General features: G+C 51.8%; 2 protein-coding genes across 3 annotated transcripts; one reads left to right on the plus strand and one right to left on the minus strand.

The window, feature by feature from the left end:
- The first annotated feature begins 40 nt into the window (after positions 1-40).
- LOC136547350 (uncharacterized) lies at positions 41-13,791 on the plus strand. Of its 2 annotated transcripts, none has more exons than XM_066539307.1 (4): positions 41-170; positions 314-416; positions 1,080-1,309; positions 13,112-13,789. In XM_066539307.1, the coding sequence occupies exons 2-4, from the start codon at positions 318-320 to the stop codon at positions 13,320-13,322; spliced, it is 540 nt and encodes a 179-aa protein (XP_066395404.1). In that variant the 5' UTR covers positions 41-170; positions 314-317; the 3' UTR covers positions 13,323-13,789. The 2 variants fall into 2 exon arrangements, with proteins under 2 accessions (XP_066395404.1, XP_066395405.1); XM_066539308.1 differs by having other exon boundaries at positions 156-170; positions 309-416; positions 13,112-13,791.
- A 622-nt stretch (positions 13,792-14,413) lies between these two features.
- LOC136547349 (heat stress transcription factor B-4b-like) lies at positions 14,414-17,433 on the minus strand. Its single transcript, XM_066539306.1, is given in 3 exon segments — positions 14,414-14,822; positions 14,824-15,306; positions 16,878-17,433. Coding segments are annotated over 3 exon segments (915 nt in total). The 5' UTR covers positions 17,133-17,433; the 3' UTR covers positions 14,414-14,645.
- Positions 17,434-26,910: the final 9,477 nt, after the last annotated feature.

A 26,910-nucleotide genomic window follows, 5' to 3' on the forward strand; every position in this document is an offset into this window, starting at 1 on the left:
GTTATTTTGGATAATCCACGATCATGGTATGAGATAATATCAAGAAGTACAAAGCTCGGTGAGGATGGCTTGGTGGTGCATGTGCAAGGGGTTAGCAGAGCTGAACTCAAACAAAATTCAAATTACTCTGGTGCTCTCCTCATAAACCGCACAGCAAGTCCTCTTGCTTGGTAAGGAATAACGATACTTGTTCCTTGCGATACCATGCTAGCTGCACTAAAAGAAATAGCTTAATTTTGTAGTAGCAGTTAATCACGTCTATCGTGTAACACATAAAATTCAGGTATAGACTTTAATCATCATTACAGTTCAGGTTTATGGAGTGCAAGGACCGGACCAAGCGTAGTTCTGTGATGTTGCCATACACTTTTCTGCCAACAATGGCAACAAGGAAACTGAGGGATGCAGCAAACAAGGTATATTGTTAAGAGATTGACTTACTGTTTAGTTTTACAACACAAATATTTGAAATGATAGTGACCACCAACCCACAGGAAAGTAACCATTTCCCAGCACTGTCTTGCTTAGTTCAAAATCCTATTCTTGGGACCTTAAAAAAAATCCTATTCTTGACATTTGTTCTGTTAACCTATCACTAGCTCCCGTGTGGAAATTTATCTCTTCTAGTGCCTGATGGAGAAAATACTACCATCAGTAATTGAATGTACCCAATTACTAGAGTAGCATTTTGTCAGATTCCCACTTAGAAGCACTCATGTTTCCACATCCTGTTATGAACGTGTCTCTACTATTCTATACACTGTTGTAGTCTTTATATCATTTGAATGTAGCATGTTATGTGTCGTGTAGCAGCTGGCCCCTCTCAGTCTGCCTGTTTAAACTTACTAGCAAGCAGCGAATGATTACTTCATTCAGTATATTCTCATCTCTCATGCTTTCATGACATGCCATGTATGCCACATTTATTCTTAGAACAGGGTGTGGCATGCTATTACATCTGTGCATGGATGTTCAGGGAGAACTTAATATCTCCTGTGTATTCAATATTCTTTTAGTAATATTGACTTATTAAATACAGCATGCTATTCTCTGCTTATAAATTTGTGTGCTCTCTTCAGATGAAAGAGATACTTGGTGACTATGATGCTATTCATGTGAGACGAGGTGACCTACTGAAGAATAGGAAAGATAGATTTGGTGTTGAGCGAAGTCTTCATCCTCATCTTGACAGAGATACTCGCCCTGAGTTTATCAAGAAAAGAATTGCAAAGTGGATTCGACCAGGTCGCACTCTTTTCATTGCCTCAAATGAAAGGACCCCAGGCTTCTTTTCATCTCTATCAGACAAGTAAGACTGACACCGTGTACCTACTCTTTTTGCACCTGGCTTCTTTTCATCTGTCAGACAAGTAATACTGACACTATGCATGCACCTACTCTTCTTGCACCTGTATCCCATACATCAATGAAAATTTGAGGACGTCGCTCCAATGGTGTATTTTTCAGGGTGTATCCATGCACTGACATGTATCCCCAAAACCTACATATTTGTGAGATACTACACCTTGGATATATGTATTCCTGCTAAAAAAAAATAGGGAGATGACGCCCCCTGGCTGTCTTAAGAGATGGAAATACCAGACCCTTTGGACATGACTTGTGAGCATCCTGGTTTGACCCTGGGAGAGCTGCCTCTCAACTAGATGCTGTAACAAACTATGCTTTGGTTCTCATATGTATTCCTGCTTGACCAATGCTTAATGATTTCTATTACATTAGGAATGTTAGATAATCTACTGTTTCCTTGTGTGAACACACAGCAAGGGAAGGCGGCACCGAAAAAGCTCCCTGTTGTGGTACTGTAGCCGCTGTAGAGGTAGGCGCCGAACGGCTCACCTGCCGGACTGTAGCCACATACAGGGACAGGCGCAGAAGTCAGTCCGCACAACAGCTGTACTAGGACTAGATGCATAGAGTTGTATATATATATATAGTTTGCCACTGCAACTCAACAAAAAGAGTTCAGATTTGCCATCTCCTATACAGGGCTTCGGCCAACGCTGGTGCTTGTACTGTGTGTGTATGCTCTGTTCTCCCTCTTCTTCAACCTCTAGCCATAGTGTCTGTGTTCGGACAACGCTTATTCGTGGTCGGCTTAGCTAGTGAGTGCTCGGCAACACTAGCGGGTGCTCGGCAAGACTGGTGAGTGGTCAACTCACCTGAGCCGGTGATCCTATGGGCTAACAAGTGGTATCGGAGTTGTACAAGCGTCATCGTCGGACTAACCGCTAGCGATGACGAACGGTTCGGAGATGGGCGACGGCAGTGGCATTGCTGTGGCTGCCCAGCCACGACCGGAGGTCATTGTTCGCACGGTGCGGGACGTCAGCGACACCAGTTGGCCGACGCTGACTCGCACCAACTATGGAGAGTGGTCGGTGACCATGAAGGTCAAGCTCAGAGCCCGACGGCTCTGGAATCCTGTTGACAAGGGCACCGACAATGAGGAAGATGACATGTCAGCGTTAGAGGCTATCCTCGCTGTTGTACCGTCGGAGTACAGGGAGCCGTTGGGAGCGAAGAGCTTGGCTAATGAGGCGTGGGAGGCTATTGCAGCGATGCCCGTCAGTTCCGACCACGCAAAGAAGGCGACGACCCAGCTTCTAAAGCAGGAGTACGCCAACCTCAAGTTCAAGGATGGTGAAATGGTGGAGGACTTCTTCCTCCGCCTGCAGACGCTCATCAGTAAGCTGAAGAGCCACGGCGTCACCATCGACGAAGAGGAGACGGTCTCCAAGTACCTCCACTCTGTGCCCACAAAGTACATCCAGATCGCTCTCTCCATAGAGACGATGCTGGACTTGTCTACCCTCACCATTGAGGATGTGGCAGGCCGTCTGCGGACGGTGGACGAGCGCCTGGAGCAGACGATAGCAACGAAGGACAGCGACAAACTATTGTTGACAGAAGAGGAGTGGGTTGCTCAGAGGAACTCCGGGAAGGTAGCCTCCTCCAGCCGCGGTGGCGATGGCAAGCACCGTGGCAAGGCTTCTTCGGAGAAGAAGCAGGTCGACCCCAACGCCTGTCGGCGTTGCGGGAAGATGGGCCATTGAGCACGGGAGTGCCCAAATTGTAAGCAGGAGAAGGAGGTTGAGGCTCATCTCGCGCAAGCTGATGATGATGATGAGGCCACTATCCTGATGACGTTCTGTGCACTGCACGACGTCGAGGATGAGGAGAAGGAAGATGTGACGACGGTGGAAGGACCTAGGAAGGCCCTGAAGGCTGTCAACCTCGACGAACCACGCGTCCAAGTCCACCTCGGACGTGTGGGCGCCGAACAGGAGCAACGGTGGTATCTGGAGTCTGGTGCCAACAACCACATGACGGGCTCCAAGGCATCCTTCTCCGAGCTCGACGACGACGTTACCGGTACGGTGAAGTTTGGTGACGGCTCACGGGTGACAATCCAAGGATGCGACACCATCATCTTTAGGTGCCAGAACGGGGAACACCGCGCGCTAACGGATGTATATTACATCCCGCAGCTGCGTTCTAGCATCATCAGCATTGGTCAGCTGGATGAGCGCGGTAATGAGGTACTGATCAAGGATGGAGTCCTTAGGATCAGGGTCCGGGAGCAACGACTTCTCGTCAAGGTGAAGAGGTCCCTGAACCGGTTGTACCTGCTCGACTTGAAGGTAGAGTAGCCGGTGTGTCTGGCGGCAAGGCACACCGAGGAACCGTGGATGTGGCATGCCCGGTTCAGACATCTCAGCTTCGACGCGCTTGGTCGGCTGGAGAAGATGCTACAAACAGTGGTCGGCGGTACTTCTTCCAGCTCGTGGATGATTGTAGTCGCTACATGTGGCTGCAACTCCTGACGAGCAAGGACTGTTAGTCGCTGAATTCTCACTCTTGGTAGTAGGAGAATTCTTACTCTCATCGAGAGAGGATGACACTAGGAGTTGGGGCAATTTTCTTGTCTATTTCTCACACAAGCTCACACAAATGCCATACCAACCTGAGGGGTTGGGGTTACATATTTATAGGCTGCTAGCCAGCCAAGCATATGCCAAGATGCTAGTCTAAGATGCTAGTCTAAGATGCTAATATGCTGTCCTAGCTAAGATGCTGTCCTCTAGTCTAAGATGCTGTCCTAAAAACAGAATAACAGCCATAAGGACCATGACTATGTGAGCATCATAGCCCCACAAAGACCAGCCACACATGAGACTTATCCATCATTCTCCCCCTAAGTCTTGTGCGTCGTCTTGTGGGAGAGTTAAACCATCCCGGTCCTGGAGCAGAGCTCAAGGAACTTGATCCTCCCAAGGGGCTTGGTGAGCAGGTCCGCAAGCTGGTCCTTGGTGTTGATGTAGCTCGCCTTGATGCTCCCTTCCTCCAAACAGCCTCGGATGAAGTGGTACCTCACCCGGATGTGCTTGCTGCGTTCGTGGAACACGGGGTTCTTTGCCAAGGCCAGAGCGGACTTGCTGTCCACCCTGAGCTCCACCGCTCTAGTGTCTCTGCCGAGGAGATCACCAAGCAGTCGAGCGAGCCAGAGCGCCTGAGTCGAAGCGGTGGAGGCCGCTATGTACTCGGCCTTGCAGTTGGACAGGGCCACCACCTGCTGCTTGACCGACTGCCAGCTAACGAGGCACTTGCCGAGGAAGAAGAGGATCCCGCTCGTGCTCTTGCTGGTGTCGATGTCGCCGGCGTGGTCGCTGTCGCTGTACCCGACGAAGTGTGCCGCCCCAGGGCACCTCGGGTAGTAGAGGTCGTGGTCGAGAGTCCCCGCAACGTAGCGGATGATCCTCTTCATAGCCTGCTGGTGCTCCATCGTCGGTCGCTGCATGAACCGACTAACGTAGCCGACGGAGAATGCCAAGTCCGGTCATGTGTGGGCGAGGTAGCGAAGGCTCCCCACAAGACGCCGGTACTGCGTAGCGTCCACCTCCTTCGTCATGCTGTCGTGGCTCAGCTTCAGCCTCTCCTCCATCGGAGTGAGCGGTGAGCCCAGCTAGCTCAACGACGCGCTTGGCGTAGGCGGTCTGTCGAAGCGTGATCCCAGAGTCATCCTGGTGTACCTCGATTCCCAGGTAGAAGGAGAGAGGCCCCAGGTCACTCATCTGGAAGGTGGCCTTCATCTCTTCCTTGAATGCCGCCACCTCCGCATCCTTGGTGCCGGTGATCACCAAGTCGTCGACGTAGACACCCATCAGCAGGGCATTACCTCCATTGCCCCGTCGGTAGATGGCCGCCTTGTGCGGGCTTTGCTCGAAGCCCATCCCCTTTAGCGTGGAATCCAGCTTGGCATTCCACGCCCTCGGTGCCTGCCGCAAGCCATAGAGGGCCTTACGCAGGCGGAGCACCTTGCCCTCCTTGCCGGGGATCGCAAATCCCGGCGGCTGGTGCACGTAGACCTCCTCCTTCAAGTTGCCGTTAAGGAACGCCGACTTGACGTCCATGTGATGAACACGCCAGCCCTCCTGGGCAGCTAGCGCAAGGAGGAGTCGCACGGACTCCATCCGTGCCACGGGAGTAAAGGCGTCGTCGAAGTCGACCCCCTCCTGCTGCATGAAACCTCGTGCCACCAAGCGAGCCTTGTGCTTGACGATGGCGCCGGCTTCATCCCTCTTCAACTTGTACACCCACTTAAGGGTGATCGCGCGGTGACCATGAGGAAGGTCAGCAAGCTCCCAGGTGCGGTTCTTCTCAACCGCATCCATCTCCAACTGCATCGCGGCGCGCCATGCCGCGTGTCTCTCGGCCTCTGCAAACGACCGAGGCTCGCCGTCGTCACACGCAAGGTGCAACTGCGCCTCCAGGTCGTGAGGCACCGGTCCCGGCACCGGCTGGTCGCCGAGAAGGTTCTCCACCGTACGGTACCGCAACGGCTCGCCGTCGTGGTACGCGTCGACACGCTCCTCGTCATGAGAGAGCGGAGTAGCGAGCTCAACCGGGCCGTGCTCGACACGAGCTGGTGGTGGAGTAGACGTGCCCGGAGTGGTGCCTGTTGGTGCTAGAGTGCGTGGCGTTGCCGGCTGTGGTGGAGCCGGCGAAGAGCTCATCGCAGCCGAGGTCCTGGCTGGAGAGCGTGATGCTGTCGGAGTAGCAGGTGCCGGGGTCGGTGGAGGCTCGGAGACTGGGGTAGACGCACTCGCCGAAGAACTGCCTACTCCCCTAGCTCCCTTGAAGTGGACGTACTCGACAGTGAAGTCGTCGTACGTCGGAGCCGAGCCGTCGTCCACTGCCTTGTCCCACGCCCATCCTCGCCCTTCGTCGAACACAACGTCGCGCGCCATGCGCACATGCTGTGTCTTCGAGTCGAGGATGCGGTAGGCCTTCGAGCCCTCCGCGTAGCCGATGAACACTCCCGGAGTGCTCCTGTCGTCGAGCTTGCTGATGTGGCCAAGCTCCTTGGCGAACGCGAGGCAGCCGAAGACCCGCAAGTGGGAGACCGCTGGCTTGCGCCCATGCCAAGCCTCGTACGGCGTCCTGCCGTCGAGCGCCTTGGTAGGCGAGCGGTTGAGGATGTAGACGGCCATCACCACTGCCTCTCCCCAGAAGACAGCCGGCATCCCCCTCTGCTTGAGGGCCCGAGCCATCCCCACAACCGTCTGGTTGCGCCGCTCGACGACGCCGTTCTGCTGCGGGCTGTACGGCGCAGAGTAGTGGCGCTGAATGCCCTCGTCAGCGCAGTACGACGTGAATTCAGCCACCGTGAATTCGCCGCCGTTGTCGGTGCGCAGCACGCGCAGCTTGCAGTCGCACTCCGCAGCAGCCTGCGCGCGTCTGATGGCGTCCGCAGCCTCTCCCTTGCTGCCGAGGACCATCACCCACATGTAGCGGGAGAGGTTGTCGACGAGCAGCAGGAAGTAGCGTCGTCCTCCTGGTGTGGCCGGTGTCACCGGGCCACACAAGTCCCCGTGCACGAGCTCGAGCCTCTCCTTAGCTCGAAAGCTCGCCCGCTGGGGAAAGGGGAGTCGCCTCTGCTTCGTCAACACGCAGACATCACAGAGCTGCTCCACATGGTCGAGGCACGGCAGGCCTCGCACCATCTCCGTGGCACTGAGCCGCTTCAGGGCCTCAAAGTGAAGGTGCCCGAAACGCTCGTGCCACTGCCACGCCTCGTCGTCCCGACGAGCAGCGAGACAGAGGGGTTGTGCCACCTGCACGTTAAGGACGTAGAGTCGATTTGCGCTTCTGGATACCTTGGCAAGAAGGCGATGACGACGATCCCAAATCCTCATGACTCCGTCCTCAACCACCACGCGCGAACCGTTCTCATCCAGTTGTCCCAAGCTGATGATGGAGTTCCTCAACGCGGGGATGTAGTAGACTCCGGTGACCAGCCTGTGCTCACCAGACACGGCGGTGAAGATGATGGAGCCGACGCCCTTGATCTCCACGCCGGAGGCATCCCCAAACTTGACGGAGCCTCGGACGCTAGAGTCAAGCTCGGTGAAGAACTCCCGTCGACCGGTCATGTGATGGGTGGCGCCGGTGTCGAGGCACCACCCGTCAGTCTTGTCGTTGCCGGAGCTGTCGCTGAGGAGGGCGTGTGCTTTTGGCTCGTCAAGGTGGAGGAGAGCCACTGCGGCCGGTGCCGCTGGAGGTAGCTCGATGCTGGCATGTGCCATGAACAGAGCCGGCTCCTCCTCCGCCTGTGCGACGTGGGCCTGGCCGCGTCGTGGCTGTCGACAGTCCTTGGCCCAATGGCCAAGCTGGCCGCAGTTGCGGCAGGCGTCGTCTCGTGCCGGCTTGTGCCTGCCGGCGGCGCCGCCCTGGGCGCCTCCGCGGGCATCACCCTCGGCACGTCCTCGCGCCCCGGCCTGGGCGTCTCTGCGCGCCTTGCATGGCTTGCCACGCTTGCGGCCGCCTGTCGCGGAAGAAGGCTCCCCCTTCCTCCGGTCACCTTGGCTGGCAAGACACTGCTCCCTAGTGAGAAGGAGCTTCCCGCCAGTGGTGATGGGCCCCGAGAGGGACTGTGGCTCATCGCTGTCGACGACCTTGAGGCGACCTATCGCCTCCTCGATCGACATCGTGGAGAGATCCAGCAGAGACTCGATCGAGCGAGCCATCTGCTTGTACTTCTCGGGGACGCTGCGGAAGAGCTTTTCGACAGCTCTCTCCTCGCCGTAAGTGTCGTCGCCGAACTGCACCATCTTCTGCAACAGAGTGTTGAGACGGAGAGCAAAGTCATCAACGTCCTCACCTGGCTTGAAGGCCAGGTTCTCCCACTCCTTGCGAAGTGCCTACAGTGTGGACTTGCGGGCGCGGTCGCTGCCGATGCGTGCCGCAGCGATGGCGTCCTAAGCCTCCTTGGCAGTCCGCTTGCTGGTAAGCGAGAACTGCATCTCGGGCGGGACTACAGCGATGAGAGCATCCAGCGCCCGTCGATCTAGGTCGTAGTCGACGTCGTCGTACCGGACTGCCTCCCACATGTGCCGCACCTGGAGCTTTACCCTCATCACCGCAGCCCACTCGACGTAGTTGGTCTTGGTGAGGGTAGGCCACCCACCGCCGGGACCGACGTCCCTGACAACAGCCTGGAGCCCGTGGTAACCACGGTACCGATCCGGGGAGAGAGAGCCACGCTGCCTGTGAAGGCCGCGCTCTCCATCGACCCGTCGGTACCGATCCGGGGAGAGAGAGCCACGCTGCCTGTGAAGGCCGCGCTCTCCATCGACCCGTCCGCCACCGTTGCCGTGCGCGCCTCCTCCAGGAGCGCCACCGGCGCGTCCGCGCCTGTCTGGGCTGCCGCCGCGCTCATGGGCGTGCGCGGCTGCCCCAGGAGCGCCACCGCCGTGCGCGCCTCCTCCAGGAGCGCCGCCGGCGCATCCGCGCCTGTATGGGCTACCGCCACGCTCGTGGACGTGCGCGGCTGCCCACTGCGTCGCCCGCGCTCGCGCTGCCTCCCTCCCTAGCAGCTCGAGGTCCGCGTCGGCGGTGTCATCAGTGGAAATGGAGCTGCCGATGCTGCCGCGCAGAGCCTCGACCTCCGCTGCCACCGCACGCGCTGCATTCGCCGCCGCCGCCGCCTCCGCCTCCGCTCTGGCTGCTGCCAGCCTCGACGCCCTTGCCGCCGCCGCAGCGGTCTCTGCCGCCGCTCGCTCGCGTTCCTCTGTCGCGGCAAGTTCGGCCTCCTGCCGACGCCGCGTGCTCGAGGCGACCGAGCGCTGAGACTGCCCTGCGGACATGACGTGCTATCGGGGGGCTGCTGCGTGGGGAGAGGGCTGCTTCAGACGAGCTAGGAGAGGAGTGAACAGGAGCGGCCGGAGGAGCTGCTGCTGCCAACAGCTGGGGCTGTTGTGGGGCTGGGAGAGAAGATGAGCAAGAGATGCTTAGGCTACAGGATAATACGGCTCCGATACCAGTTGTTAGTCGCTGAATTCTCACTCTTGGTAGTAGGAGAATTCTTACTCTCATCGAGAGATGATGACACTATGAGTTGGGGCAATTTTCTTGTCTATTTCTCACACAAGCTCACACAAATGCCATACCAACCTGAGAGGTTGGGGTTACATATTTATAGGCTGCTAGCTAGCCAAGCATATGCCAAGATGCTAGTCTAAGATGCTAATATGCTGTCCTAGCTAAGATGTTGTCCTCTAGTCTAAGATGCTGTCCTAAAAACAGAATAACAGCCACAAGGACCATGACCATGTGAGCATCATAGCCCCACAAAGACCAGCCACACATGAGACTTATCCATCAAGGACGAAGCGGCGGCGGCGATCAAGAAGTTCAAGATGCGCGTAGAGGCCGAGAGTGTCAAGAAGCTCCATGTGCTGAGGACTGATCGCGGCGGCGAATTCACTTCGGTGGAGTTCGCTGCGTACTGCGCGGATCAGGGTGTGGTGCGACACCACACCGCGCCGTACTCGCCACAACAGAATGGCGTGGTGGAGAGGGGGAACCAGACGATGGTCGGCATGGCTCGATCCATGATGAAGGCTAAAGGCATACCAGCAAGGTTCTGGGGTGAAGCGGTGACCACGGCGGTGTTCATCCTCAACCTCGCTTTGACCAAGGCCCTGACGGGCAAAACGCCGTTCGAAGCCTGGTATGGGCGCAAGCCGAGCGTGTCCTTCCTTTGGACATTCGGCTGCATCGGCCATGTTAGGAAGACGAAGCCGATCCTCACCAAGCTGGAGGACAGGAGCACACCGATGGTGTTCTTGGGCTACGCGGAGGGTACTAAGGCGTACCAGCTCTATGACCCATGCGGAGACAAGGTGCTTGTCTCGCGCGACGTCGTGTTTGACGAGAAGACGGCTTGGGACTGGAACAGTCCGAGCACGGGGGAAGCTGGCGGCTTCACCAACACCTTCGTCGTCGAGCACTTGGTCATCCACAGTGGTGGAGACGCTGGGGAAGAGGTGTCGAGCACTGCGGGAGGGGTGCCGAGCACTCCAGCAACAGAGCCGAGCACTCCTGGGGCAGTGCCGAGCACTTCGGGAGGGATGCCGAGCACGCCAAGAGTGGTGCCGGGAGGTTCTGCAGTGGTGGCGACCACTCTAGAACGGGTGCCGAGCACTCCCGTAGCGGAGCCAAGAGGTCTTGTAGTGGTGTCGACCACTCCTAGACTGAGGCTGAGCACTTCTACAGTGGTGCCGAGCACTGCAGGAGTAGTGACGAGCTGTCCAGAAGTAGTGCCGAGCACTACAACCAGGGTGTCGAGCATTCCGGCGGAACAGGGAACTCCATCAACACTGATTGAGTTCACCTCACCTCCAAGTGACATCACTGAGTTCGTTGATGTCTTCCACGAAAGTGAGGAGGTGCGGTTTCGCAGGTTGGACGACATCGTTGGCGGCACAGGGCCCTCAGGCCTGGCTGGTCGGCTGCTCAATGATCAAGAGCTGCTGCTCATCAGCGCAGATGAACCACCCACGTTCACGCTGGCCGAGCGCGACGAAAACTGGCGACGGACGATGCTGGAGGAGATGAAGGCGATCGAGGAAAATGAGACTTGGCAGCTCGTCGATCCACCTTCAGGATGCCGTCCGATCAGCCTGAAGTGGGTGTACAAAGTCAAGCGGGACGAGCTCGGCGTCATTGTCAAGCACAAGGCGCGCCTCGTCGCCCGAGGCTTTGTTCAGCGTGAGGGCATCGACTTCGACGAAGTCTTTGTGCCAGTAGCGAGCATGGAGTCTGTCCGTTTGCTACTAGCCTTGGCAGCAGTAAAGGACTGGCGCGCCCATCACTTAGATGTTAAATCGGCCTTCCTCAACGGCAAGCTGGCGGAGACAGTCTTCGTCAGGCAACCTCCAGGTTTCGCCGTCAAGGGAGAGGAGCACAGGGTGCTCCAACTACTGCAAGGCGCTCTACGGGCTGCGGCAGGCTCCACGAGCATGGAACGCGAAGCTTGATGCCACGCTGGGCGAACTTGGGTTCCAACGGTGCGCAACCGAGCACGTGCTCTGCACGCGACGACGGGGGAAGGAGGAGCTCGTCGTCGGCGTGTATGTGGATGACTTGATCGTCACCGGCGCGCGCACGGAGGACATCAACAGCTTCAAGCGCGAGATGACGGCTCGTTTCCGAATAAGCGATCTCGTAGCACTCTCCTACTACCTCGGCATCGAGGTGAGACAGGGGAAGGAGGAACTCACGCTCGGTCAGAGCCGTATGCCTCGAAGCTGTTGGAGCGGAGCGACATGGCTGAGTGTAAGCTATGCGTGACTCCGATGGAGGAGCGGCTGAAGCTGACAAAGGCTAGAACTGCGGCGAAGGTGGATGCAACACTCTACCGGAGCATCGTCGACGGTCTGCGCTACCTAGTCCACACGAGGCCAGACATTGTGTTCGCCGTGGGCTACGTCAGTCGCTTCATGGAGGATCACTGGGCTACGTTGAAGCGGCTACTGCGCTACGTCAAGGGGACGGTAGATCAGGGGATCATCTTCCCAAAGATCGGAGCTCACTGTGTTCAGCGATGCAGATATGGCGGGGGACATCGACGGACGACGGAGCACCTCAGGCGTGCTCGTCTTCCTCAGGGTCGGCTCCTAATTTCATGGCTGTCGCTGAAACAGAGGTGGTAGCGCTATCTACGTGCGAGGCAGAGTACGTAGCGGCGGCCACAGCGGCGTGCCAAGTTGTGTGGCTACGTCGGCTGCTGGGCGAGCTTGACCGGCGTGGAAGCTCACCCACCAGCACTGATGGTGGACAACCAGCCCGCCATCGCCCTCGCGAAGAATCCGGTTCTGCACGACCGGAGCAAACACATCGACGTGAAGTTCCACTTCCTCAGGGATTGTGTCGATGGATGGACAGATCGTCATCGAGTTCGTCGAAACTGGTCGACAACTCGCTGGACGTCCTCACCAAGCCGCTCGGACGTCTTCGACTCACGGAGCTGAAGGAGATGATCGGCATGAAGGGGGTACAAGGGATAGCAGTAGGATTATGGGAAGAATTGTTAGATAATCCACTGCTTCCTTGTGTGAACACACAGCAAGGGAAGGCGACGCCAAAAAGGCTCCCTGCTGTGGTACTATAGCCGCTGTAGAGGCAGGCCGAACGGCTCACCTGCCGGACTGTAGCCACATGCAGGGACAGGCGCAGAAGTCAGTCCTGGCTGTGTTATATAGTCACTGTTGCAGTAGGGACAGCTGTACTAAGACTAGATGGATAGAGTTGTATATATAGTTTGTCACTGCAACTCAACAAAGAGAGTTCAGATTTACCATCTTCTATATAGGGCTTCGGCCAACGTTGATGCTTGTACTGTGTGTGTAGGCTCTGTTCTCCCTCTTCTTCAACCTCTAGCCATAGTGTGTGTGTTCGGACAACGCTTGTTGGTAGTCGGCTTAGCTAGTGAGTGCTCGGCAACGCTAGCGGGTGCTCAGCAAGACTGGTGAGTGGTCAACTCACCTGAGCCGGTGATCCTGTGGGCTAACAAGGAAACTGTATTCCTGAATGATTACCTAAGTAATATATTTCAAATGTTTAAAATGTTCCATGAGTGATCGATGGTTTCATCTTTCCCAAGGAACTATCACCATGGACTTGGACTGCTAATATAAAAGTGATATTTACATAGCAGTTAGCGAGGCAGCATTATATCTGCATGTGCTCTCTTGAGACAAGCTATGACATTGTTTCTGTCTCTTATGGTGGCATGTTGTGCCCGCAGGTACAGGCTAGCATATTCATCTAACTTCAGCAGCATATTGAATCCGATAATCGAGAACAACTATCAGCTGTTCATGGTGGAAAGGTTGATTATGCAAGGCGCGAGGACGTTTGTGAAGACAATGAAAGAGTTCGATAAAGATCTTGCTCTCTGTGATGATCCAAAGAAGAATACCAAAGACTGGCAGGAACCAGTTTATACAGACGACTGATGGCAGCTGTTTTGTGTTCCTAGATACAGCTTAGTTCCAACTGTATCACTGATCTTAAAGGTTTCACAAAGATGACCAAGTACTTAACATTTATGAGATGATATGATAGCTTGAGATGGATGCATTAACTATGGCATGACAGAAGGGGAACACCGAAAGCGAATGTTGTCTGAAGTCTGAGCTTGAAAATTGATTGGCTTCAGATATGACTGCTCACCATGTTCTTTTGTTCAGTTACGGTGTTCAATTGGTTTGTTTTTCTTCATCTGTTTAACAAAGATTACTGGGTGGTGGGAGACTGTTTGTTAACGTCTGTGGACCAAACAGTTGTGTATCTATAGCATGTAACTGCCGTTGGAGCAAAGCTATCAACCGATGAGACACATTACTTGTGTTAACAGCATCAGTTATACTAGCTCTGTCAAACCTAGCTAGAAAAAGATAGAATGTTGAGCATCTTGCGTTGATTCTTCTTTAAGAAAAAAAAACACTTTATATGAGAATGCTTTATGGTAATCTTTTTTGCTTTGTTGGGGCTTAGTGATGTAGAGAAGTTATTCAGCAATATAGAAATTCGTGTCAAAGACAATGTGCTATATATAGTGTGTATAACCCATAAGCTATAGGATGTTTAGCAGGTAGTGCTTGTGACTAGCAATGTATACACGTTACTGCAAGTTCAGTGAACCCTATGGCCTATGCAGGCTCCCTTAGAGCATTCATCACTGTAGCTGGAGAGATGCATCATGCATGGATATATATATACTGGCACTTGAATCTCATTGCGTATACAGAGGTGATATAAGTTGATCCCAAAAGCACCTTCGATAGGTTTCTATAAATCAATTTTGTCCTTTCTTTCAGAGAAGATTTCCATCAGCCCATGAAAACTAATAATAAGCCTTGGGGGCTTTGTTTGGCCTGCTTAGCATGCATTTAGCAACTTATTAGTAGTCAACTAGAGTGCTTCGATGTCGATCGATCACCAAGCTAGAGAGCAATGCACACTCCATTCCATATTCCCATGCACGGCCAGGCATTGAATAACTTGTTGAGATTTGATTTGAGAAGGTGGTGCAGAGCCTCTGCAGTGCAGCTAGATTAGCTGACTAAAATCCATCCATGCATACATGCATTCTTGTTAGTTTCTCTCAGACAGATCAACACTTAGCTCTTGCACATTAATTTCAGTACGCACTTAAGAAATTACCAAAGCCTAGCTAGCGAGCTAGCGATCGAAACTACTACTCTCTGATCTGATCTCTATATGTACACGAACGAGAGCAATGCAATCCAGCCGGCCGGCCGGCGGGCCAGCGGCGGCTAGACGTCGCTGCTTCCCTGCTCATGGTTGTCGTCTCCATCCTCCTGGTGCGCTCGCTTCTTCTTCTTGCCCTGCAGGGCCACGCCGAACAGCTTCACCGTGCCGTCGTCCTCCGGCCGCCGCGGCGGGGAGGGGGAGTCCGCCAGGTCCAGCTCCATCAGCCTGCAGGAGGACGCAGGCGCCACCGGCGCTGGTGGGCAGGGACGCGTGCACCACCGACGAGGGGCTCGTCACCGGGGCCACGTGGTTCTGCAGGAAGTAGATGATGTCGTTGTAGAGCTTCTTCATGTGCGCCAGCTCCGACAGCAGCAGCGAGTTGCGCCGCCGCAGCTGCCGGTTGTCCTCCGACAACACCGCCAGGAAGTCCCCGCCGCTTCCTCCACTGCCTTCATTATTGCCGCCGCCGGCGGCGGGCTCTTCTTGGAAGTGGTGATGGTACACCGGCTGCGTCGGCGGCGGGGGCGGCGGCGGGGAGAACGGGTTGAGGTGGTGGTGGTGGAGATGGTGATGATGGTGGTGGTAGGGCTGGTGCGGTGGCAGCGGCGTCGGCAGCGGCTGCGACGACTTCCTCCTGTGGATCTCGGCGAGGAGGTGCTTGGCGCCCTTCCTGAAAAACTCGTTGGCGAACTCCCACCTATCTGCCACTATCTTCCTAAAGCCCTGCAACAGCAAAAACAGCAAATTTAAACCAAAGAAAAATTCAGTATTTTCTTCTTGCAGTGAGTTGTGTTATTAGCTAGCACAAGATATTAATAACGAAAGCCTATATGAGATGAGAGATCGACGTCGACACTGTTGCACAACAGCACATTGCAATTGCAGCTACCATGCATGGCACATGTACTACGTGCACATGCTGCATCAACCTCGCAATGCAGAGAGAGAGAGAGACGTCTGGTACATCACGATGGATGCTCTCATCAGATCAGTGCTTCTGTGTGCATGTGTGTAGTACTGTACTGATGTGTAGTCAGCTCAGCTGCTAGTCATGTCATGTGATGTGCGGTCATTAGCGGAGCCAAGATGAGCACCTCAGGGGGGGCTAATCAATAGAGATTTAGAACAAATGTCGAAGATTAACCATGAAATTACGTTTTTGCTACAGTAATTATAAAGGAAAATCAGTCTCACGGGGGGGGCTGCTGCCCCCCTAGCCCCCCCCGTGGATCCGCCACTGTGTGCGGTGATAATGCATGGTATCTTGTACTGTATAAGGGTATATACTGCTTGGAACAGAATACCATAGGGTATATATTCTCTAAAATTTCGTTGTGCCAATCTTTTCCCAATGATTGGGAGTGAGACTAGCGCACAAAGGATGATTCATTCCATGTGTACGACGCATGCTCATGAAACCTTAGTGTTTTCTATGCTATGCATACACATATCTGTACTCTGGATTTTCGCAACTCATATATACCAATAACATTGTTAAGCAAGAGCTGGCTAATAGGAGAAATAAAAAAGATTTTTTAAAGAGATGATAGGAGCTCTACCTTTCGATTAAGATAGAAAAGAGAGAAATAAAAGATACTCGCATCGAAGTCAATGGTCGTTGACAAAAGATCAGATCAGGAAGTATATCTACTAGCCTGGCACAAAAAGAAGCAGGGCAGTATAGTACTAGTACCCCCAAAACAGTATCTATCTTGGCACAAAATGAAACAAAAAATTTCTTTTGACCATTTTGAAAGGGTAAGCCTCTGAATAAACGGTATTGTAAATCTAAGCTTGACTTGGAAGCTAGCAAGTGGTCGAATGAAGTCCCTTTCAACAAGTCAACAAGAACCAGAAAGCCGAAGAACAGTGAGTGGAGCTGAACCCAAATGCAAACCACAAATTAAATGCATGCAGCAGCCTATCTGCTTGTCACAGGGAGGGGAATGAATGCAACCGATTGGCTAGCTAGTCGTTGGCAGGTCACACCAATGCCTGCTGCCGTATATTCATCACACAGTGCAGCCAAAATCTGACGAACGAAGAGATCGATCGAGTACCCAAGAAAAAAAGACACTTTTGCTTGCTAGCTAGCTAGCTTGTCACATTGTAGCTAGGAAACAAACAAGAGGAGCAATGCAAACCGAGAGATGAGAAACAAAATAAGGTCTCTCTCTAGTCAACAACACAGCAAGGAATTGAAACCATGAATGCATTGCATATTTGCATGCCACCGAAGGAAAGGAAGATCGACCACAATGCAATATAGCACTGCATATATACTACGAACTTACATAGGTGTTGAGCTGCCTGACGAAGCTGGAGAAGTTGTTATGCTTGAAGTAGTTTGGGAGGAGGTCGCGGGCGAACTCGGGCGGGCGCCACACGACGAAGGTGGTGTCGTCGTCGCCCCACGACACGATGTGGTCGGTGCAGGGGTCGTCCACCAGCTGGTACGTCTTGGTCAGAAACGGCGCCGGCACCGGCTTCGCGTGCGAGCTCTCCATCGACACCACCATCTCGCCGCACCGCTCCACAAGGAAAGCCATGCTTGGCCAGCCGCCGGCCGCCCAAACTAAGATCGAGCTAGCCTCTCCCTCGCTCTATATTTCTCTTCTTTGGCCTCGGCCCTACAGGAAGAGATCGATGGATCGATCGAGGACAAAGCTAAGCAAGCAAGATGAGGAAGAAGACGAGGACGGAGCAGGAGAATCGGAGCCTCGGAGAAGCAATATAAGCTAGTAGGAGTAGTATTACTATGGGAGCTCCAGCTGCTAGCAAGCAAGCACGGAGAAAGTTAAAGAGAGAGTGCGAGGAGAGAGAAATTAAAGGCTGCCGCTCTTTAGCCCTATCTCCAGGTCTCACTGTCTCGCACTCGCACACATAAACACATGACCGCACCGCGCGCGCACACCCCACGAGCTCAGCAGGCTCAGCTCCTTCTCCCCCTTCAAATATTCTCTCCGGTGTGTGGCTCAGGCTGCAGAGGCCACCACTGCCTGGACGACCTGGTCACCTGGACCGCTGCCTGCCTCTCTTGCTTCTCTCCCCACAGGCCAGGCCACACACACTCTCTCTCTTCCTGCCGTAGCTAGTAGCCAGAGGACTAGGGTTGTAGCCCCGGCAGCCCCGCCTTTGGATCCGCCCCTGTATATGCATGTGCATGGATATCTGTGCAGGAGCAGTGCAGGGTGGTGTGGGTCTTTTTCAGCCATGGAAGAATGTTTTTCTCTCACAACATTTTAGTATAAGCATCAGCATAAAGTCAAATTTTATCATTCAGTGAACAGGGGCCTAAGATCAGAAGAAGATGAAGATGGTCGCCGCTCGCCAGCAGATGAGAGAGAGAGGGGCTTTGTATTGCATTGCTTTTAGCTAGCTAGGTCGTTCTTTTGGCATTACCCTCTCGCTCAGGGGCGGATCTAAGGGCGGGGGGGGGGGGGGGGGGGGGCTCCAGCCCCCTCTATAGCTAGTGCATCAATGGAAATATGGGGAGGGTGAGGGAGAAGAAGAGGTGGAGGAAAGAAGAAAAATGGAGAAAGAGAAGAAGAAGAAGAAGAAGAGACCAGCCTCATTCAATCCTGTTCTGCATCCGCCACTGCTCTCGCTCGTGTCGCTCACCATACTTATTATAATTGTTGCCTAGGGCATACGTGTTGCTTGGAGGAGATCAAGCAGCTAGTGTATAGTATTATGACGACGCATTTAGTTATTTCAAATAGAGAGATGCCTATAAACGTATAAGGTGTTGTACGATCGACACCTTTGTCGCCGTTGGATCTTTGTTTAGTCCTTTGATTTGAAAGAGATGAGACTGCTGATTACATATGGATATTATTTATTTTTTCATGAGAAAACCTTTAACTATATATGGTATGAGTCCTAGATAGTGGCGGATCTAGAGAAATATATGCTAGGAGGGGCTGCTCTTCCTTATATATTTTCTATATTTAGCCTCTTCTTCTAAGTTTCAGTGACTATAAACTTGTAGCAGGGGCTCTATACATCCGGCGGCGATAGCGTAGGTTCGAGCCCCAACCGATCCAGTGCTAGATCCGCCCCTAGTGAGTAAGTATATTAAAAAAAGATGTAGTATGAGAGTCTAGTTTTCAAATCTTAGCCAAATAAATGTTCATTTTAAACCCCAACTATTATAACATCTTACTTTTAATCTTCATCTAAAAAAGTTCACTTTCAACCTCAACTATCATATGCATCTGGATTCTTTTTTTAATTTATAAAGAAGAAAACCATTCAGTTCTGTATTGTTTAAAGCCACATTATAATTTCTCAATTTAGGGAATAGTTTTCAAAAATTGCAATTTCATAAATGATTTCAAACATTAATTCTAGATGTATTCCACACTTCTAGTTGCACATATGATTATTGAAAATATAAATCAATTTGGTATGTATTGAAATAAAGTTTAAATGACAATAGACGAGAAAGGTTTTAGCTTAATAGCAAACAATATATATTTTCAATCATGTTATCATTTATTTCAGTTATACTCTATTAAAAATGAGTAATTATTTGGGATTGGCTAAAATCAACTATTCCCAAACACTTTCTTTTATCATAACATATCTATAAACTATAGGAGATGTATACTTTTATGAAACTATCAAGACAAATCGAGTTATACCGCTTCCAAACATTCAGTCTCAATGCGTAAAATGTTTATAGTCACAATTGGGAACGATTGATGATGTAAGATAACCCAAAGATCTCACTTACTAAAAGAAATGTTTAGAATATTTTAAGCCATTTTCCAATTCTGAAGTTCAAATACAAACTTAGCCATTACCCATATTAAATTCGAACCAAAACTGCAAAGTGAAGGGTTTTAACAGCTAAAGGTTGGAAAGTAAATGATTTTATATTTGAGGTTAGAAAACAAGACGTGGCAAATACTTAAAAGTTGTTTAAAATTGTGTACTTCTATCTATATCGATTCAATGTCTACGTATTCATATATCCTTATTGTCATAAATATTGTTGTATTTTTATTTGATCAAACTTGAAAAAAATAGACTTTAGACAACTCACAAATTGATTTATTCAGGGATGGAGGGAGTATTAGAAGTTATGTATGTATCAAAAAAGTGAATGGTTTATTGGGGCTGCATGCAAATAATGTTGACAAATAAATAGGTACCCACATGTATATATTTATAAGAACTACATTATCAATCTCAAAAGAAAATATATAGTTCTAGTAGTTACTAGGTAGATAAAAGAATACAACTAGTATATTTTTTTACCATAATGCTCACATAATTTGCTTTAATTGGCAACAAGGTAATTAATCAGTTATCCCCTCCTCTTAACTGCACACGTACTAGCTAGCTAGAAACATGTTCAACAGCACTGTTTTCTGTAGCGTTCGGCTGCCGTCCCGGCCGACTGCAAGCTAGGTAGCTGCCGCTGGGCCCTAGCTTTGAGACGAGACTTGAACAGGACTAGAGGAGCCGTTCAACACATGCATGTGGCTCCAAAAGCGAGTCTCCATGGTCACCAGCAGTCCCCGCTGCAGCGAGCAGCGAGCCAGCGTCACGTTGGAGTACGTACGTAACGTACGTCGCCGGCCGGGTCGACGACGACGATAGATGGATCGATAGATTTGACGTGTGCGTGATGGAACAGGAGAACACTTGGCAACGCGCAACGACCCGTGGTCGTCCGATCGATCCGTCCCGTCCGTCCGTCCGTGGATCACATCATCAGGCACTAGACTGCTGGCAGCAGCTAGCAGGCACGGGCTGGACTGGATCATGCATTTTTTGTTTCTAATAAAAAGGCATGCATGCATGCAAGAAAAGGAGCATGGAATGGAAAAGAAAAAAAGGACCCCGAGAGTGAGAGCCTGAGCTGAGAGGGCGATGGAGATGGTCAGGTCAGAGCACGCCGGCCGCCACCGGACGCAGCAGCAGCAGCAGCTGATCGAGGAATCCCTCCGCCGTCCCGTCCGTGCACGGCTGCACCTGCACGCAGTGGGAGGAGCGGCGGGAGGCGAGTGAGGTGGCGGTAGCGCGCTCTAGTTGCGCGCGCGCATGCACTGCACTGCACCGCACGGCCCGTATCCTCATGGTATTTAGTGACCAAATTGTTCTCCCTCTCCCCACCTGCTGCACTGGTGCATGCTGCAGTGTGTGTGCGCTATAGCTAGCTGCCTGTGTCTGTGTGGTTGTAAACAACGAGAGATACTTTTGTTTCGTGCTGCTGCGGCCGGGCGGCCGCCTGCTTGCTGCTTGCAAGTTTCAAGGCAGCCCCGTGACTTCCATGGAACAGCAACACACCAGACCTGAGACTAACATGAGACCACACCTCTATGCGTGTTTAGTTCGCGAATTTTGGGAATTTGACTACAGTAGTATTTTCGTTTTTATTTGGTAATTAGTGTTCAATCATAGGACTAATTAGGCTCAAAACGTTCGTCTCGTAATTTCCAATCAAACTGTGCAATTAGTTTTTTTTTCGTCTACATTTAATGCTCCATACACGTATAGCAAAGATTCGATATAATGACTACTGTAGCACTTTTTGAAAACTAAACAAGCTCTCTCTCTCTCGAGCGAGAGCTACTACAGGAAGGAGCAGTGGAGAGACTTGTAGTAAATGGAGAGAGTTATGACCATGCATCTATCCAGAGTCCAGAGGGGTGCAATGCAAGCTAGGTAGGGGAGGGATCCACTTTTGAGCGCGTGTTTAGCGGGGTGAAAGTTGGAAACTTGGCTACTGTAGTACTTTCAGTTTTTATTTGGTAAATAGTGTTCAATCATGGACTAACTAGGCTCAAAACGTTCCTCTCGTAATTTCCAACTAAACTGTGCAATTAGTTTTTTTTTAGTCTACATTTAATGCTCCATGTATATATCGTAAGATTCGATGTAATAGGCTACTGTAGTACTTTTTTAGAATTTGGAGGTGGGAACTAAAGGGCCGTAGTGCATGCAATGCAATTGCAGCTGCATTTTTCTATTGCCCCTTCGGCCCTTCCCAGCCTCCCAGGCAGGCCTGCATGCTGCCCTGCTATAGCTGCATCTGCATGATGCATGGGTGTGTGTGATGGTGATGCAGGAGGGCCAGCCAGCAAGGCTGCTGCTTCCATTAATATCATATCAATGTGCAAGAAAACAAACATTCCTGATTCCTCTCATCCCCCAACTTTTCAACCAGCATTGAACCAAACAAAACAACGTTAGTACACGTTATCTCTTTACACGTTTTTTCCCCCTCCTGCTTCCTTCTCTCTCTCTTTGGTCCCAGAACGCATGCACCTAGCATCATGAACTGATGAGAGTTGCACAGTCACTGGCTCACTGCTAGCTAGCCAGCTGCGCAGTGAAAGTGAGTGAGTGACTACTTCAAAGTTTGAAGAGACCTAGCTACTACTAGCTAGCTTGCAAGTAAGGTCGCACAGATCTCACAAGATTACTAGCTGGATCTGTGTATGAAATGCTTCTCTCCTCCGATCTTTTCCTTCTTCGTCATGCATGCCTTCAAACTCGAAAGATATCCATTCAAGCAAGCAGCAATGAAAGCACAGAGTCAAATGCAAGATCCATTCTAGGCCCCCCTGCCTGCCTGCAGGTGATCAATAGAGATGAAGCTAGGTTTTGGCATGCAAGTACTCATCAGTTGCTTGCATGCCACAAGTATGCATCAATGCAATTCAGGAGGCAGCTCACCAGCTACTACATCTGCATGGCCTAATTTCAGTACAATTTGGTACAATGGTCCTGCTGGCCGCCTGCTTGTACAAAAGCTAGTATATTGCATGTACTACCTCTCTAGCTAGCAAGACAAGGATGAACAAAAATAAATAAACAAAGAAAATATAAGGAAGAACTCATTACAAGAAACTACTCCTAGCTAGCAAGACAAGAGGCAAAGTTTAATTTCAAGCAGGAAGAGAGGGGGGTGCAGAGATGAAGAGTATAGGTACATAGTGAGGCAGGCAGGCATGTGTGTGACACAACTATTTGCTTCAGTGCATGCAGTGCAGTGCGCAGTGTGGATTGGGTGTGGAGTTTGAATATTATGGAAGATTCTGTTCCACATATGACAAGGTTGCTTTAATCATATGTTTGTGGTAGACATATTGTGAGTACATCACATGACCTATCCCCATGCCCACATGTGGCCCGGTACTGCATCTGTGTTGCCAGGTCTAGATCTATCTTTGACTGGGGAAATATGCATAAAATAATAAGGGCACAAAAGAACACTGCTGCCTGCATGCAGCTGGTGCCTGGTGGTGAGGAGAGAGAAAGAGATCATCTGTATATATATCACATAGTTTATTACTTATATATATATATATATATATATATATATATATGCTTTTATATTTGTGATAGATGTGGTGAGAGTGACTACTGGCTAGTGAGAGAGATCATGCAAAGAATGTTGTCATCTTCCTCTCTAGTTAGGTAGATCAGGCATTGGGCGGGCCACATTATCTGATGACACACCATGCCCAGATGCCGTTAAAAACCAGTCCTCTAGACATGTATCGTGCCGCACAAATCACAACAACGTTTCTCTCATCTCGAGATTCCTTTGAAATATCATCAGTTCTTTATCATATCATTGCATGCATGCATGCATGAGAAAGATACTGCAGGCGGCAGTGTTATTATATATATGTATCATGTATGTACGCACAAACTACTGTTTGATGTGGTTGTCTGTATGTTAAAGAACATATGTGTATTCGTGCAGTGAACTGACACTAGCTAGCTAGTTAGGGACATAATTAGGGTGATTAGGAAAAGAGAGAGAAAGATGTATAGAAATATTCACTGGAAGACTGCAGCACGCACTTTGCAAAAGATGAAGCTGTTTGTCTACTATAGGAGTAGATCAGACATATAAGGGATATAGGGCAAAAGGCATTGCATAGAGCCATAGAGGTCATGTGAAGAGAAGAGGAGAGACCAAAATGTGTGTGTGAAAGCTTCTACCACCTCCCTAGGCTGCATAGAGAACAGCTGCAATCTTGGACTTTAGCATGATTGCCACTCACATACTGCAACGCAATGTGGAGGATTATAATTAGACAATTAGGTGTACTTGATTAAAGAGAGAGATCGATCTAGATGTTTATGCTAGCTGTTCCTACTTCATTCCTCGCCCCTTGATTTGCATCAGAGTTTGATGGGTAGTGGTACGTCCAAAGCATAGTGCACAGTGTACTGTCGTGCACATCCCAGCCATACAAGTGCATGCCTACCTAGGTCCAGAGGCCACAGCTGCTAGCTTATTCAAAGGAAGAACATATATGCATGTATGTAATGTTTGTCCCTGCTTGTATGTACTGGTGCTAGCTAGCAGTACACACTACACGTTAGTACTGGAGAGATCTAGCTAGAAATAGAGCTTGTTTTGGTTGGAAACAATGCAAGGACCAATGCAAAATCTTTTGCTGTGGCTGCATTGCATGAAAGGTTGATTCTTCTTTCAACATCTCTATGCGCAAGAGAGCCTTTTTCGTGTAGGAAAACGGAAAAGGTGAAAAAGACACTCCAAAGATGGGGAGGTCGCTCGCCAGACAAAGGAAGCTTTTCAGAGAACATTTCCTTGGCTTTCCCAGAGAGAGAGAGAGAGAGAGGGAAAGAATGGCTAGCTAGCTAGAGGGCGAGAAAGAGAGAGGCGGGCCGGGTCAGAAGTCAGAGAGCATTAGGCAAAAAAACTGGTTAAAGTCCGTGCACACATATAAAGGAGCTGTAAAGATGTAAAATCTGTTGGCGCCGGGATCTCCGGCACGGGTGAGCCCACCATTTACCGACATTGCCGATCACATACTATGGCTAGAGGTAGAAGAAGGGGAAAGAACAGAGCACACACATACACAGCACAAATACCAGCGTTGGTCGGAGCTCTGCAGAGGAGATGGTAAAACTGAACTCGCTCTCTTTACTGAGTTGCAATAGGAAGCTATATATACAACTCTACCCATCTAATTATAGTGCACAGACATATCAGACTGCCATGCTGCTACAGTGACTAGATGTGACAGCAGGGCTGACTTTGGCGCATGCCCCTGCTGTGGCTACAGTGCAGCAGGAGAGCCTTTTGGCGCCTACCCCTGCCACGGCTACAGTGCTGTAGTAGGGGAGCCCATTCGGCGCCTGCCCCTGCTGCGCGTACAGAGGAGAGCAGCAGATTACTAAACAATTCTTCCCCTAGTCCTGCTGCTAACCCTAGAACCTCCACCATGCCGATCATCTTCTTCCGCTCCGTGAACCGAAGACGGCTGAGCAGCTTGGTGAGGACGTCCGCGAGTTGCCGACCAATTTCGACGAACTCGATGACAATCTGCCCTCCATCGACACAGTCCTTGAGGAAGTGAAACTTGTCGTCGATGCGCTTACTCCGGTCGTGGAGAATCGAATTCTTCGCGAGGGCAATGGCGGGCTGGTTGTCCACCATCAGTGCTGGTGGGTGAGCTTCCACACCAGTCAGCTCACCCAGCAGCCGACGCAGCCACACAGCTTGGCATGCCGCTGTGGCCGTCGCCACGTACTCTGCCTCGCACGTGGACAGCATGCCAGAGGTGCTTCGCCATCCATCGATGTCCCCCGCCATATCTACATCGCTAAACACAGTGAGCTACAGCCCACTTCTACCGGTCTTGGGGAAGATGATCCCTTGATCCATGTCCCCTTGACGTAGCGCAGCAGCCGCTTCACCGTAGCCCGGTGAACCTCTCGGGGATCCTCCATGAAGCGGCTGACATAGCCCACAGCGAACGTAATGTCCGGCCTCGTGTGGACTAGGTAGCGTAGACCGTCGACGATGCTCCGGTAGAGTGTTGCATCTACCTTCGCTGCGGTACTGGCCTTCGTTAGCTTCAGCCGCTCCTCCATCGGAGTCACACATGACTTGCACTCAGCCATGTCGCTCCGCTCCAACAGCTTTGAGGCATACGCGCTCTGACCGAGCGTGAGCGCCTCCTTCCCCTGTCTCACCTCGATGCCGAGGTAGTAGGAGAGCGCGCTGAGATCGCTCATTCGAAAACAAGCCACCATCTCACGCTTGAAACTGTCGATGTCCTCTGCACGTGCGCCGGTGACGATCAAGTCATCCACATACACGCCAACAACGAGCTCCTCCTTCCCCCGTCGTCGCGTGTAGAGCGCGTGCTCGGTTGCGCACCGTGTGAACCCAAGTTCGCCTAGCGTGGCGTCAAGCTTGGCGTTCCACGCTCGTGGGCCTACCGTAGCCCGTAGAGCGCCTTGCGCAGTCGAAGCACTCTGTGCTCCGCTTCCTTGACGGCAAAACCTGAAGGTTGCCTGACGAAGACCGTCTTCGCTAGCTCGTCGTTGACGAAGGCTGATTTTACGTCCCGGTGATAGACACGCCAGTCCTTCGCTGCTGCCAAAGCTAGCAGCAGTCAAATAGACTCCATGCGCGCTACCGATGCAAAGACTTCCTTGAAGTCGATGCCCTCGCGCTAGACAAAACCTCGGGGGACGAGACACGCCTTGTGCTTGACAACGGTGTCGCGCTCGTCCTGCTTGAACTTGTACACCCACTTCAGACCAATCGGACGACATCCTGGAGGTGGATCGATGAGCTCCCAAGTCTTGTTTTGCCCGATCGCCTTTATCTCCGCCAGCATCGCTCGTCGCCAATTTGCATCGTGCTCGGCCGGCGTGAACGTGGGTGGTTCCTCTGCATTGACGAGATGCAGCTCTAGGTCATCGAGTAGCCGACCCGCTAGGCCTGAGGGCCCTGTGCCACCGACGATGTCATCTAGCCCATGGAACCGCACCTCCTCACCATCGTGAAAAGCATCCACGAACTTAGTGATGTCACTTGGAGGTGAGGCAAACTCGATCGTTATCGATGGAGTCCCCTATTCCACCGGAGTGGTCGGCACAACACCTAGAGTGCTTGGTACCCCGGCTTCAGTGGTCGGCACTACTCCTAGACCACTCATCACCACTCTTGGAGTGGTTTGCACCACTGCAGGAGTGCTCGACACCAGTCTTGGAGTGGTCGGCACCACTGCAAGACCTCTTGGCTCTGCTACGGGAGAGTTCGACACCCGTCCTGGAGTGGTCGACACCACTGTAGGACCGCTCGGCATCACTCCTAGAGTGCTCAGCACCCCTCCCAAAGTGCTCGGCACCGCCCTAGGAGTGCTCGGCTCTGTTGTTGGAGTGGTCGGCACCTCCTCTCCAGCGTCTCCACCACCATGGATGACCAAGTGCTTAACGACGAAGGTGCTAGTGAAGCCGCTAGCTTCCCCCGTGCCCGGACTATCCTAGTCCCAGGCCGCCTTCTCGTCGAACACGATGTCGCATGAGACAACC

This window comes from Miscanthus floridulus, chromosome 3 (assembly GCF_019320115.1).
Source record: "Miscanthus floridulus cultivar M001 chromosome 3, ASM1932011v1, whole genome shotgun sequence".
Taxonomy (NCBI): domain Eukaryota; kingdom Viridiplantae; phylum Streptophyta; class Magnoliopsida; order Poales; family Poaceae; genus Miscanthus; species Miscanthus floridulus.

Coding starts and splice junctions, on each gene's coding strand:
- LOC136547350 (XM_066539307.1), top strand. CDS start 318: ATGGAGTGCAAGGACCGGACCAAGCGTAGTTCTGTGATGTTGCCATAC. Junction 417..1,079: donor TGAGGGATGCAGCAAACAAG/GTATATTGTTAA, acceptor TGCTCTCTTCAG/ATGAAAGAGATACTTGGTGA. Junction 1,310..13,111: donor TTTTCATCTCTATCAGACAA/GTAAGACTGACA, acceptor TTGTGCCCGCAG/GTACAGGCTAGCATATTCAT.